This window comes from Vicugna pacos, chromosome 9 (genome assembly GCF_048564905.1).
Source record: "Vicugna pacos chromosome 9, VicPac4, whole genome shotgun sequence".
Taxonomy (NCBI): domain Eukaryota; kingdom Metazoa; phylum Chordata; class Mammalia; order Artiodactyla; family Camelidae; genus Vicugna; species Vicugna pacos.
Window position 1 is genome coordinate 46,323,158 of NC_132995.1, and position 15,025 is coordinate 46,338,182.

The 15,025-nt window shown below is 49.2% G+C and overlaps 1 protein-coding gene and 1 long non-coding RNA gene across 3 annotated transcripts; one reads left to right on the forward strand and one right to left on the reverse strand.

The window, feature by feature from the left end:
- Positions 1–429: 429 nt before the first annotated feature.
- LOC102525791 (chymotrypsinogen B) lies at positions 430–5,415 on the reverse strand. The gene is made up of 6 exons (XM_072967719.1): positions 5,364–5,415; positions 3,447–3,550; positions 3,243–3,322; positions 3,077–3,155; positions 2,649–2,829; positions 430–1,159 (listed from the first exon to the last, which is right to left on the reverse strand). Exons 1-6 carry the CDS (start codon positions 5,413–5,415, stop codon positions 669–671), a joined length of 987 nt encoding a protein of 328 aa, XP_072823820.1. The 3' UTR covers positions 430–668.
- Positions 2,120–8,058, forward strand: LOC140698183 (uncharacterized). 2 transcript variants are annotated; one of them, XR_012075762.1, is made up of 4 exons: positions 2,120–2,381; positions 6,877–6,959; positions 7,055–7,131; positions 7,429–8,058. It is a non-coding gene; the product is annotated as an uncharacterized lncRNA (long non-coding RNA). The 2 variants fall into 2 exon arrangements; XR_012075763.1 differs by lacking the exon at positions 6,877–6,959.
- Positions 8,059–15,025: the final 6,967 nt, after the last annotated feature.

Below are 15,025 nucleotides of genomic sequence, written 5' to 3' on the forward strand. Positions count from 1 at the left end.
AATATTTTAAATAATTTACTTCATGCCCACCCACTCCTCTTTTCAACACTTCTTTTTCATTTTCCTTTTCTCCCTTTCACTTACTCATTCTCCAAATCAGGTTCAACTATTTTGGGGCTTATTTCTGTGCCTTTAGTAATAAAGCTGTGTGTAACCTTAACTTCAACATATTATGACCCACCATCAGAACGCCTAAAATTGCACCAGGAAGATATTAGGATATTAGGAAGAATATTGAAAGGGAGATACAGAAAGAAGGCCAGTGCCATTCCTTTCCAGATGCCCAGTTAGTGTGGACTGCTGGCTGCCTCCCTCAAGACCAGCCTTGTAGGAACTCTAAAGGGACACATGGAGACATGGGACCTGGGAGAGGAGGATGTGAACCAGAGGTTGTGTGTGACAAATGTGTGATGTAATTGATGGTGGAGGCTGTAGGCTTGGCTGTGGGATAAAACAGGAACTAAACTGTCATAACTCTGTCTGTTTCTCCCCCAGATCCAGTGCTTTGGGTCAATGGATGCCGGCCCCAGGCTCATCTATGACAGCAAGTACAGGTGTACTCGGGATAAATGGGTTGTGCAGAAACCCTCTCTGCAGGTGAGGGACCGAGGAGTACAGGAAGACCACTTCCACAGCCCCACCCTGCCTTCCAATGCCCATCTCCAGGGCTATGGACTGAACAGCCTGGCCAAGGACTCCAGCCTTCCAGAAAGCTCCATGTGCCATGCTGGCTCCAGCAGGTAGGACCTGAGTTCCACCCCCGGGAGAAGTCCTGAGCAGGGAGGATGATATACAAAGATGCAGCTTCCTGAGAAGGCAGGGGTTGCTGGGGTACCTGCAGCCTGGAAAGGGAGCAGTAACACTGACCCCTTGGTGGGTGACAGGGAGGACTGCAGTCCCACATAGTCCAGGCCACACAGGGAGATGTGTACACAGTGTTTCTGTACAGTTGGTTTTATTGGGGACCCTTGGGGTTGGGATGGCCAGAGCCACAGACTCAGTTGTTGGCTAGGATCTCCTGAACCCAGGGGATGAGCACGGTGACACGAGCATACACAGCAGGCGTGGACGTGGAGCAGACGCTGCTGCCCCAGGACACAATGCCCACCAGGGTCCAGCCTCCATCCTCCTGGCAGACCAGGGGACCACCAGAGTCGCCCTGCAGGAGGAGAAAGGACTTGCGTCCAATCCTGAAAGGGGGTGCCAGGACCCGAGTGTGCAGAGGGTGCAAAGGACAAGTGGAGCCCAGTGGCCAGGCACAAGATACTTAGATCTGCTCAAAGGGCAGCCCCAGTTCTGTGGCCTACTCCTGGAGGGCCTGGGACAGGTGGCTTACCCTCTCAGCCTGGATATCGTCTATAAAATGGGCTGAAATCGTCCAGCTCATGGGGTTGGCATGAGATTAAATACCCCTGGGAAGCCCCACACCACATTTGGCCACAGCAAGCCTTCACCAGGGGCATCTGTTAGCACTGGTCCAAGTCTTCCTTGGGGCACCGGGCAGGGAGTGAGCTAAAACAGATCCTAGCAGACAGGAGTGGTCCTCTTGGCCTGACACGGGGCGTGGGGTGGGGTGCGCTCAGTAAGGGTGGACAGGGTGCCCAGGGCTGGGCCGTACCATGCAGGAGGAGACGCCGCTGGCGCCCGCGCAGATCATCACGTCCGTGATCTTGCTGCCCCAGTACTTCTTACAATCTTCATTGGATATGATGGGCAGGGTCGCCTGCTGCAGCTTGTCGGGGGTCTTGATGGCTGGAGGGATAGAGGGCTTGAGGTCAGGGCCCCTCACCTCACCAGCTGGCCCAGTGGGGAAGAGACCAGAGCCGCCTGAGCTCTGCCCTCCCCCTGAGTGGTCCGCATCCTCCTCCATCCCAGTGATCATGGACACCGAGCTCTGCACCTTCCCTGACACCTTCAAAGCGTCTATGGGACACGGTGCCTCTCCGATTCCACACCTGGCAGCAGTGACTGGGCTTCCAGCCCAGTTGTTCAAACAAGCCCTGCCTTCCGAGGCTGGAGCTCTCCCAGCCTTGCCGGACACTGTGTGTGGGCCAAGGGGCTGGGCCTTCCTCCCCGGGGAAGGGGAGGGACGGCCTTCCGACTGGGGACACTGGAGGGGACCCACCTCCCTCCTGCTGCCCTTTCCTGGCTGCTGTCCTGTTAAAGGACCGGCAGGTGGGCGGTGACCTGCGCGGAAGAACTCAGGGCGCGGAGGGAGAGCATGGGGCGGAAGAACATCAGGCGGGGGAGCAGCGCAGCGCCCGGGGCCGGACGTTCAGGCCGCGAACCCGGCCTGGACACTGGCCTCCGTGCCCAGACTTCACCGGAGCCTTCACCCTCCTCGGTCTGGAGGGGAGTCCGGGCTGTCCATCTCCTTGCAGGTTAGTGAGGGCGATACTTGCCGGTACTTCGGTGTTTCTTCCGAAACTATTCACGTACATATTGTCAAATCTCATTTTTTTCATATTTGGTAAGTTTTTATTTAAGAGGGTTTTAAATAAAGACATGGGAAGATTAATGACTGTATAGGAATTTAAACCAAAAAAAAATTTTTTAAAGAGCCGTACGTGTCCCACCTGGAGACTCGGGGTGCTCAGGGCGCCCCAGCCCGACTCGGCTGGAGGGTGGAGAGGGCGGGGCCGGCTCACCGTTGTACCTGGTCTTGCCCCAGCCGGTGGTGGCGCACAGCATCCCGGCGGGGAAGTCGTCGTCGGCGCTGGGCAGGCACACGGCCGACACGGTCTGGGAGAAGCGGGCGGGCGTGGTCAGCTTCAGCAGGGTGATGTCGTTGAGGACAGTGAGCAAGCTGAAATTGGGGTTCTTGAAAACCTGCGAGTGGGGCCCAGAAAAATGAGCTGAAGCCCTGGGAGACATCAGGGATCTGCAAGCTTCAAGGAGGCAGACTCCTTTCCTGACAGCCCATTCAGGAGCTGGGAATGAATATTCTGAAGCCGGCTCCATCGGCACTTGGCTCCTCGCCCTTCGCGACCCCTGAAAGATCTTCTTCCTCCTGCCCCTGCCCCCGCTCCCAGCGCCACGGCTGATCCCCGACCAGTCCACCAAGGTGTCTGCGTACCTTGGCAATCGTCAGGACCTGGATGTCCTCAGCGTCTGAGCCCTGGTCAAACTCTCCGGCCACAACCACATCAGAGGTTCTGCGGGAATCAATCACGTGGGGATTAAAGACTAAGAATGTGCCCGGCTTCCCTCCCCCACCCCCAGACTGGAGTCCGGGCCCTCACGTGACCCCACAGTGGGCAGCGGTGACCACCCAGTCCTCACTGATGAGGGAGCCCCCGCAGAAGTGGAAGCCGGTGCTGTCCTGGAGGAAAATGGGGGCGGGGGTAAGCACTGACTGGACATCAGCAACACCGACCTGGGCAGGAGCCCCCAGTCAGTCGGATCCCTCAATATGCCACCCCATTCATGCACAGAACCCCCCTCACCTGTAGGGACACCTGCCAGGGCCAGGAGCCAGGGACAGCGTCCTCCCCATTGACAATCCTGGACAGGCCACTCAGCACGGGTTGGATGGTGGGGACCCCACAGCCTAGGGGGAAAGGGGAGGGTGAGGAAGGGCTGAGGCTCAGAGCCAGTCTGCAGAAATCCTGGTTTCTACCTCAGCTGTCCAGGCTGGCTCAGGACCCATTGCCACACTCATCCTCCCTCCAAAAACTTCTCTTGTCACCTCCCACCAGTGGGCTCAAGGATCTGCCCAAACAGCCTGCTGACCCCAGTCACCCTTCCAGGGATGCAGAGGAACAGGCTGCATCCACCCAGGGCTGCCTTGGCTGAAGGAGCAGAAAGGTTGAGAAATCGGACCGTCTTGCCTGTACTCCTAGGCCCACCATTCCTTGCTGTGAGGCCTCAGAACAGTCACTTAATCCCCAGTGCTCATTTTCCTCAGTGCACTGGGGAGCAAACAGTGCTAATCTCACTAGTCAAAGCTCACCCTTCAGATTGGTGGGGCAAAGGGGGTGTGGAATTAAAATCTGATAACCCTAGTCCACGTGAAACCCAGAACTCTGACAGCTATGGGAGTACACTTTACACTGCTGGGCTCCGGCAGAATTCTGTCCCCAGAGATTTCAGGAACTCTTCATTGTATAAAGTTTTAGTTGATTATTTAATAAAGTGAGACTTTAACCCCACACCATAAAAGGACACATTGAAGAAACACAAAACAAAGGACCTGAATTGTCACAGAACAATGAAAAGGTCAGGTGTGCTTAAAGTGTCTGTGATGCATTTGCTGTGTCAGGACAAGATGTGATCTCAACACCCATACTCGTGTTTTACAATTCGGAGACAGTAAGGGAAGTCAGGCAGGTACAGCCCCTACGACCAGCCAGGCCACCCCAGGGTCACGTGGGCCTTGCTACAGGCCCAGATCCCCTGCCTATGGGGACAGAGGGATGGACAGGCCACTCACTGAATATTGTTATCACCAAAATATATGTGGTCATCATAATCCACTTTTTTGTAGTAACAAGAAGGTTATACTATCAACTGTGATGTAGTCACACAGCTGCAGCTGAGTGCTTTACAGTAATTAAAGTGAATGAGCAGGGTCTCATTAGATTTATCAATGGGATAAATCTAAAACTTGACGTGGGTGGAAAAAAGAAGGTTGTAAACCTGATGTAGCATATAAACTGTTCATGTAACATTGTTAGAAATGTTTTGCCCTGTTTATGGATTTATAAATATGTAGTAAATCTGTAAAAAACCCACACGGAAACGGTACACAGTGAGTTCAGAATAGGAATCACCTTGCAAGGAGGGGAGAGGGGAGTTCAGCTGAATCTACTTTATGTTTTAAAAAGAAATATGTGAAGCAAATCTGCAAAAAAAGGTAACAGTTGTTAAACCTCAACAGGAGGCACATAAATGTGGTGTTATTCTCTGTATATTTACTACTTTTTCTTCTTTTTTTAATAGGAAATAAAATGCTTAGCAAGCTCCCAGTAAATAGAAACCCCGGGTAGAGGCCATGGGAGGTCTCTTGGGAACCAAACCCTTCCTCTGCCCACAGCTCCCCGACTTGAGCAACTTCTGGGGCCCGAGACCTCGGTGGGGCCCAGACTGGCCCTTTCCGCCTCCCTGGCGCACGGTGTGAAGGCTCACAAAGCCCCGTGAGGACCGTCTTCTCCCTGCAGCCTTGCTTGCCTGTCTGGGCGTGATGCCTGAGAGTGCAGCACCGGGGGCTCAGATCGCCCTCTTAGCCAGTCCCTAGGGCTTGCTCGGGACAAAGCCCCTCAGACCCTGTGATGAGGGGCCTGGCTGCAGTGACACCGGAGGCTCAGGGAGCTCCTTCCCAGCCCCCTCCCAGACCTAGCTATGCCCCCAGCCCTGACACTCACTGAAGGAGGCCCCCACGAGGGTGAAGCAGGAGAGGAACCAGAGAAACACCATGTCGCTGCAGTCAGGACAATGCGGGGCACCTGCCCCTGGGGCTCCTTTTATAGCGCCTGGGACTCCACAGGCCCCGCCCAGCCCCTCTGGCCCCGCCCATCCAGAGAGGCCCGAGAGCCACCCACCTGTTATCCAGGGACCTTGGGTGATAAGGGAGGTTGCCAAACCCCCCTCACAGCCTGTACTGGCTCTCAGCCTGGGACATCTCAGCCCCTGGGAAAAGGACAGCTGTCTTGGCCCAATATCACCCAGGAGCCTTGGCAACGCCTGGCATCCCCAGGGCGCTGCAGGCAAGGCCAGGACCCAGGCTGGGAGCTCAGGCCTTGCAGAGCCCAGCTTTGCAGCCAAAGGACACAGGGCTGGGGGCTCTGCCACTCCCAGTGTGCCAGGGAGGAGTCCCAGCTCCCAAGTGCAGGCAATCCCACCATGGGTCCAAAGACCTCCAGCTGGTCGTCACTGAGGTTCTCAACTAAGAATGGTTCCAGTGCGATACTCACCTACAAGTACAGTATTATACAGATTCTGCGTCATCCAGAGGGTCACCTCAAAACCAGGCCAGCCAAGCAGCTTCAGACCGTGCATGAGGACACGTGGGGGTGAAGGAATCGTCCCCATGGATTGCTGCGGGCAGGTCACAGGTTGGCAAACACGCTGACCGGCTGTCCCGTCTGCCGCTGGGCTCAACTGAATTCTCCTGTTCTGTGATAATTTGTACTGTTAAGGAAATGGCAGTTGCATAAAGCTTGAGTTTCTTATAAAACAAAAAATTTGATACCACACCATCAACTGACACATTGAGGAGACAGAAAAGAAAGGATTTTAATTGTCCCCGATCAATGAAAAAAGGACAGATATGGGTGATAGGCCAGTGATGCCATAAACAGAGTGCACATGATTTCTCAGCACTATGGACACAAGTCCCTCCCCTCCCCTAGGTCGAGGCCTGGTCTGGACCCCGGGACACCCACAGGAACAGGGCACACAGCGCCCTTGGTCTCGTGGGGCTGAGATTCCAATGAAAGAGACAAACCTAAACAAATGAGAATGAACTGAGTTGGAGAAACCAGGAGAGGGACAGGAAAGCACTACTGCTCTGGACACTCCAGCCTGGGCCTCACTGACGAGCTGGCTTGAAAAGGAAAATGCACTGGCCCAACTGAGTCTTCTTTCAAGGCCTCCGGGGTTCTGTGGTCACAGGGCTATGTTCACCTGGGGAGAAGCTGGTCAGAGCCGGGGGCTTCGGAGTTGTGTGTTTTCTGCAGAGGGGTGTGTAAAGTGTTGAAACACAATTGGGCAGAAGCTCTGACCAGCAGGAACAGTGGCCGCAGCAGGGACAGGCCCCCAGAGGTCCTGAACCCCGACTGCGGGGAAGGGTGGAGGCAGCCTCATTTCCGGGGACAAACATGGCGGGGCCAGCAGCCATTTGGTAACTGGGCCTGAAGCTTTTTGATATTTTAACAGGCTGGTGGTCGCCCAGGGCTGTCCTGGCTGGGCGTCAGCCCTGGATTTCAGCATAAGGGATCCACGGTGAATTCCAGGCCAGGGTAATTTATTGAAATATTAACATCTGCTGTTTTGTTTTGTTTCCTTCACTCATTCCAAGCAGGTAGCCAAGTCATTTGTATTTTCCTTGCCTCAGGGACTTTTCCAGAATGGAAAACAGAAGCAGCCTGAGGTCACTGGAAAGTAAACTCTTGGCCGACTAGAGTACAGGAGGTATGTGCACATTTGCTGGTGTGTTTTTTACTTTGAACGATTCCTTTTGGCCCCAGCCCATCCCCTCACTGAAACCAGACCCTGGGAGCATGCACTCCCTGGCAGCAGGGTGACCATTTTGTTACAAAGAGTAACAGTCTTTGCCACCTGCCTAAAGCCATCTCCCCCTTCTTGTTTTCATGGACGGTTCCCCTGGAGGGTTGTGCCACTCCAGCTCTCGGGGGTGAGGGTGTAGGAAGCTGGTGGAGGCAAAGAGGTGAGGAGAACTCCAGCCCTTCCCTTCCTGCACTTGGGCAGAGCCCTGTGGGGACACGGTGATTCGAGCCTCAGCCACCATCTTGAGACCCGGAGAGGAAGGACGCTGACCCAGAGCCACCATCGCCAAACACCCGGCAGAAGCCTCCAGATCGCTGCTGTGTGAGCAGAACAAATCTGCATTGTTTAGCACCTGTCAGCCATGTGTTTTATTACGCAAAGCATCTTAACGGATACAGAATAACCGTAGAATGGTTCTGGATGTCTTCCATTTTCCCCTTTAGACCTACTCTCTGCCCTTCTCCATCTTTCTGGCCTCTAGCAAGACTGACCTTCAGGGATGAGACTGCACTACGTCTTCCCAGGCTCTCTGGCTTCCTGTGGGAGTCAGCCCAGGGGAGGCCCGGCAGGAACAGGGACGGAGCTGGGGTTGTAGGGGAGTGGTCAGGGTATTGATTCTCTGGGTTCCCTCCCTGAGAAGCTGTTGTGGGTTGGCTGCCTCATTACACAGAGGCCCTGTCTGCACAGCTACCCTTTCTGGGTTCCTTAGCTGCTCCCCCCTTGTCCCTTCAGCTCTGAGAACCCTGTACATCTCACTGTTTTTTGTCAGTTTTCTGAAACCCTGCCCACACCTTTGTAAAAATTCCCTTTATTAAAACTCTCCTCAAACAACCCAGTTTGACTGTGCCAGCTGTTCTCAGGCAGGACCGTGACTTTATAGTAATTGTGGCCCAAGGACCACTGAACATGGGATTCTAGGGTTGGTTTGCTCACACACTAAAGTGGTCCATGGACAACCTCTTTACCAGGGAAGATGAGACCTGGTGGCCTATAGCATGCAGTGGCATCACCGTTATTCAGAATAACATGGGAGGTGTCTGAGGCTGACGTGCAGGTGGAAACAGGCTCTGGAGGTCACATGTCACTAAGTTCCTACAACATCAGTGGTGACCACAAATAGTGAGGAGACATGAAAAGATGATCAAAACCACCAGTCTTTAGGGAAATGCAAATCAAAACCACAGCAAGGCATCACTTTACACCCATTAGGATGGCTAATATAAACAAACCCCAGAAAACGGGAAATAACCAAGAATTGGAGAGGATGTGGAGAAATTGGAACCCTTGCGCACTGTTGGTGAGAATGTAAAATGGTGTAGCCTCTATGGAAAACTATATGACAGTCTCTCAACAAACTAAAAGTAGAGTTACCATATGATCCAGCAATTCCACATCTGGGTATATACTCAAAAGAATTAAAAGCAGGGTTTCAAAAAAATATTTGTACACCCATGCTCACACATGTAAATATTATTTACAGTAGCTAAAACGCAGAAGCAACCCAAGTGTCCACTGACCGATGAATGAACAAACAAAATGTGTGTGTTTATTCATATTGTCTATGTGTATACATATATATACACACAGACAATGGAATGTTACTCTGACCTAAAAAGGAAGAAAATTCTGACATGCTACTTCACAGATGAACCTGGAGGACATTATGCTAAGTGAAATAAGCTAGTCACAAAAAGACAAAGATTGTATGATCCCATGGACTTCGGATAGTCAAATTCCATGCTAGTTGCCTGCGGCTGGGGGGAGGGGCAGTGGAGAGTTACAGATTAATGGATACAGAGGTTCAGTTTTGCAAGAAGTTCTGGAGGTGGACGGTGGTGATGGTTGCACAACAATATAAATGTACTTAGTACATTCTGCAGTGCACACTGAGAAATGATTAAGATGCTAAATTTTATGTTACACGTATTTTAGCACAATTTGGAAAACTGAAAAAAAAAGCACAATGAGCTACCCCTTCACACCAATCATTTTAAAAATGGAAAATAAGTTTTGGCAAGGTTGTGAAGAAATTGGAACCGTGGTACATTACTGGTGGGAATGGAAAATGATATAGTTCCTGTGGAAAAGCCTGGCAGTGTCTCAAAAGGCTGAACAGAGAGCCACCATGTAACCCAGAAATTCCACTTGTAGGTATATCATCTCCAAAACTGGAAGCAGGGATTCGAACAGATACTTGTACACAAATGTTCATAGCATCAGTATTCACAATAGCCTAAAGGTAAAACAACCCAAGTGTTCAGTGGATGAATGGATAAACAAACTATGGTGTGTCTGCACAGTGGAATATTATTCAGCCACAAAAGGAATGAAGTATTGAATATCGTACAACATGGATAAACCTCGACAACATTACGCTAAGTGAAAGAAGCCAGGCACAAAGGACAATATATTGTACAATTCCATTTACACGAAACATCCGTAAGAGGCAAACTGACAGAGACAAAAATTAGACTAGAGGTTACCAGGGGCTGGGGGAGAGACGAATGGGGAGTAAGTGTTCAATGGGTACAGAGTTTCTGTTTGGAGTGATGAACAACTTTTAGAAATAGATGGTGGTGGGGAACAGTATAGTTCAGTGGCAGAGTGTGTGCTTTGCACGCACAAGATCCTGGGTTCACTCCCCTGTACCTCCATTAAAAATAAATACATAAACCTAATTAACTCCTCCCAAAACATTTTTTTTAAAAGGAGTCAGTGTAGAAATTAGCAGATGGCGATATCACAAATGTAATTCATACCACTAAATTATACACTTAGAAATAGTTAAAATGGCAAATTTTATGTATATTACAATTTTTAAAAAATTACTGCAATATACCAAAAACCACTGATTCATACACTTTGTTTATTTATTTAAATTTTGTGGGAGAGGGAGGTAATTAGGTCTATTTATTTATTTGGTTTCTTAAGAGGAGGTACCAGGGATTGAACCCAGGACCTCAGGACCTTGTTCATGCTAAGTATGCGCTCTACCACTTAAGCTATACCCTCCCCCTGATTCATACACTTTGTTTATTTATTTAAATTTTGTGGGAGAGGGAGGTAATTAGGTCTATTTATTTATTTGGTTTCTTAAGAGGAGGTACCAGGGATTGAACCCAGGACCTCAGGACCTTGTTCATGCTAAGTATGCGCTCTACCACTTAAGCTATACCCTCCCCCTGATTCATACACTTTAAATGGATGGATTATATCTCAATAAAACTGTTAAAAATATTATGGAGGCAGAAGCCTTCTTCTGACGGCCTTGGAGAGCAAACGCCGGGGAAAGGAGGAGTGAAGGATGCTCATGTTCACCTACACATGGGTTGACAATCTGAATCCTTGAAAGCAGCTTTGGAGGTGTCCCCCATCTCCTGCAGCCACAGGATTGACGTGGTCAAGGACAACCTGGAGCCTGATTTTAAGGCTTGGAGAATTGCAGAAGGTGATCAATACTCTTCTCCACCAGGTAAGGAACTGGTGGGGAAGGAGTGGGGCTCCTGAGACGTGGGATGAGGTCCTTTGGGCAGACAGAAAAAGGCTGGAGAAATTTGCACCCCCAAATCTCCATGACCCCACCCTTGCCAACCCAGGTATTCCAGTCCCCCTGTCTGAGGGAGCCAACCTCCATCTGCATAAAAGCTTTCAGTGACAATCTGGGCCAGTCACCTCACGAGACGATGCCATTCTCTGCCAGTCCTCATTGCCTCCAGGCTCAGAACAAAAGTGGGTCCCATAGTAGATGGGAAAAATGGCCCCAATCCTTTGCATCTCCCTGTACCCATATTTTTTGCCCTGAAAATTTATACAGAAGGTGAGAGACTGACTATACAAATGGATGCTGTCCAGACAGTATAGAAAAGTAAAACTCTGACCTACAATCTGTGGCAACCAGTCCAGGAAGGCAAACAATAACAATCTGCCCCGAATGGCCAAGATTAATAACTGACAGCCTCCCTAATCTTTGCTCCTGCTTCCAATTTAGGACTAACCACAGAAAGCCAAGTATGTACACCTAACCCATCTCATACGACACCCCACTTCTAGCTGGCCCACCTCCAACTTCCCTGTACTAACACCTCTGTGGGGGTACACCTGAAGCCCCGCCTTTCCCACTATAAAGCTTTCCCTCTCCTCTGCCAAACACAAGTGATGCTGCTGGACTCCCCGCTACAGCAAGCTCTGAATGAACAGCCTCTACTGATCCTCACTGGGGTGGTCTTCACCCATTTCCACGAAGGCCAAGATTCCCGGGGCCACGTACCCGCTCTTGCACGGCCAGCCTTGCTGTTAGCCCTGAACGCCTGTATCTCCTTATGGTCTCCCTAAGCCTTGGCCCCACCTCTAGAAACTGTCTCTTTGTAAAACTCTCCAGTGTTGCCCTGTTTGAATGGGCGATTTATTTCCTCCTGGGCCCCTGATACAGATACAGAGTCAGCAAAAGACTCCATCTATTATAACTGTACATTCTTTTCTTATGTACCACTAAAAAGGAGAAAATGCTGCCAATGAAACTGTGAAAGAATGGTTTCTCATCACTTAGATTTTGTTTAAGTTTTGGTTGAAGGAAGCCTTTTTATGTATTAGACATCGCTTTTTATCTCTATTCACTCCTGTGCATGTGGAGAAAAATGTAAGAAAGATAAATGAAGGTGTTTTTAAAACTTAGGCACAGAGTCTGATTCCTCGAAGCCCTCTTTGTCTCAAAGTCACCTCTGCTCATGTTTTTCCAGCCACACTGTCCTCTGTGCTACCAAGGGCACTGGTGAAGCAGCACCTCTTAAAAGAGAGTTGAGGGATCTCTTAAAAGGGATCTGGGATGCTCTTCGAAATTGTCACGGTCCATTCTATATGGCTGGTCCCTTGACCTTACTTACAAGAAGGGGTCACCAGATGCTCAGACATTGATCAGACTCCTCTTCCTTCCTCAAATGGTCCTCAAGTGGTCTGTCGTTTGAAGCACAGAGAGGCTGGAATTATGCCGTTAGGAATAACGTCCAGGCTTTTATACCCGGGAAGAGTTTAGGTTAAGGAAGCTGAACTAATTGTTCCAATGGGTGGTGGAAAGCATAACAAAGCTATCAAGAAATCCAAAGCAGTACAGGTGAAGCCTTATTTAGCATCCTGCGGTGCACTGCCAAATGGTTTAAAATCTCAACAGCTTGGGGACTCAGTGTGGTGAATTCTGCTCTGGAAACTACCAGGGCAGAATTTTCAACATAGGCCTGAATACTACTATTTTTAAGAATGGTATTTAAAGTGGAGAATAAATGAGTGCTTCCTTGTTATAACTAAATAAAAATGCTTGATTTTTACAGGTTAAAAAAAAAAAAGAAATAACAACCAGGTGGGTATGGGTACCACTGTCACGCAGCCAGTGACTGTGATTATCACTCGTAAGACAATTCCGATTCTGATTTTCAGAGACACTAAAATGTGAAAATAATTTGTCTTAGAAATGATCAAATGTGTTTGATTAGGCACATATTGGGTGACCAAAGGAGTGAGGGAGCAGGTACCATTCTCTCCAGTGCCCTGGCATCAGACCCCCTGGCTATGTCTAAGGGGTTGCCCACCTTATAGGTTCTGAGCGCAGTGTGGAGGCACCTGGCTGCTGTGCCCCAGCCTGGTTTCCCAGTTCACCATCCTGATAACATCCTTTAACTCTCCTAAGAAATTCATTCTCCCCTTCAGTCTGACAGAGCTTTTGGCTTTGCTGGCAACTGAGAATCCTGACTTCTACGAGAAGCCAGAGCTTTAGAATTGTGGGACACTGAGCTGTTCCATTTCAAATGCCTAAATCCTGAAGGAATCAAGGCATAAGATTAGTGCCATTAAAAAAAAAGTAGGGGGAGGGTATAGCTCAGTGGTAGAGTGTGTGCTTAGCATGCACAAGGTCCTGGGCTCTAATCCCCAGTACCTACACTTTAATAATAATAACAACAACAACAACAACAAGAAGGAGGAGAAGGAGAAGGAGAAGAAGAAGAGGAAGAAGAAGGCCTAATTACTTTCCCCTCAAAAGAAAACAACAATAAAAACTAAGAATCAGTTTCAGTTTTTCCAATCCCAGGAGAGAGAAAATTTCTTTAGTGTGGCAGTCAGTGCTGGTGGCCTACGAAAACCCATTCCTCTACTCTTCCAGATTTTGTTTGGGGTGAAGGCCTCAGTTAAAGTGTTTCCTTTTCTGACTCCCTTGCAGCTAGGGGTGGCCTTGAGACACAGCTGGCCTGATGAGGTGTAAGCAGAAGTCAATAGCTGGGGCTACCAGGAAGACTTTTATAAATAAGACAGATTCTATTGGTATTGCTTTTTGCCCTTTTATCTCCCTTTTCTTTTCCTGCCTGAATGCAGATGTGATGCTTGGAAGTTCAGTAGCCATCTTGGAACCACAAGGAAGATGTCACACAGGCTTTGAATTGCCATATTAGCCTTAGACTGTCTTTTTAGAAGTCTTGTTAAATGAGAAAAATAAATGTCTAATTTGCTTAAGCTATAGTTTTTCAGGTCTCTGTTTTTCATAGCTGGACCCCTTAGCCCCCTAGCTGAGGCCAAACCCCAGTAAATACCTGGGCAGCCTGAAATATTTGATAATTTCCCTCCCAAAAATATTAACTTAAGATTCCCTGAGCTAGAGAAAAAAGCCAAGTTTTTGGTGTATGTCCCTAACATTAGTCTTGAGATCCTTCTCATAGTCATCTCCTGGTCCCTATTTGGCCAGGGCTGGGGGAAAAAATAATAGGAAAACAAGTGAGTTTGAGGGAGGACCTCTGTCTTACTGCCTCTGACAAATCTTGAAGATGGGCCTCCATTGCTGGCTTGCTAGGGAGTCTAGGAGCAGAAAGGGCCACCTGTGAAGACAGGGAACTGAACATTCCAAAGTCCCCTGAACCTAGTAGGGCAGAGGGAGCAGCCAGATGTTTCCCAGGTGCCCAGAAGGATGTGTAAGTGGCTAAGAAAGAGGCCGAACCCTGGGGAGGCCTTGGGATGGGGGAGAGAAACAGCCAGCTGCAATGATAGGATGGGGGCATCTCAGCAAGCAGTAGTGTGGACACCTGAGGAGGGAAAAGGGCCAGCTCCCCCTACCCCATGTCTGGGTTCGCTGTCTCTGGGCATTTGCCCGCGCAAATGTTACTGTCTATGGGCTGAGATTTGGTTTCAGGCTCTTGGCAGAATAAAGGATCAAAATAGAAATTTCATTCTCTAATAGAAAAATAAAGAAAATTGTATGTCTTGTCTGCATGTGTGTAGGCTTGAGAATCACCTCATTACAAGGAGCAAAAGGAGGGCAAGGTGGGGGAGGGGTAACAGCGCAAATGTCCCAGAAGGAGAATGAGTATACAAAGTGTGGTGTGTATATGATGTGAAACACCACTCCTCAATAAAAAGGAACACACTTCTGAGACACGCAGGAACACAAATGAACTGCAAAATCATTTGGTGGAGTGAAAGAATCTGGACCCAAAGACAGCATCCTATATGGTACCATTTTTATATATTTCTAGAACAGGTAAAACTAATCTATGGCGAAAAAAAATCGGAACAGTGGTTGCCAGTTGCCTCAGAGGAGGCGAGGTTGGAAAGATGAGTGAAGAGACCCTCTGGGGTGATGGTATTACTTTATATCTTGATCCTGGTGTTTGTTAAAATATTTGATGTTTGATATACCATATATATCAAAATTCATCCCTCTGTTCACTTAAGATCTGTGCATTTCACCATGTGTAAATTATACAACAATATATCTTATTTTTAATAATTTTTTTGAAAGAGGGTGGAGATTTGACCCCCCTCA

Excerpts from the sequence above, each read along its gene's own strand:
- LOC102525791 (XM_072967719.1), bottom strand. The coding sequence starts at position 5,415 with ATGGTGTTTCTCTGGTTCCTCTCCTGCTTCACCCTCGTGGGGGCCTCC. Across the intron at positions 3,551-5,363 it reads CCTCGTGGGGGCCTCCTTCA|GCTGTGGGGTCCCCACCATC; the intron begins GTGAGTGTCAGG and ends CTTTCCCCCTAG. Across the intron at positions 3,156-3,242 it reads GCTGCCCACTGTGGGGTCAC|AACCTCTGATGTGGTTGTGG; the intron begins GTGAGGGCCCGG and ends TGATTCCCGCAG.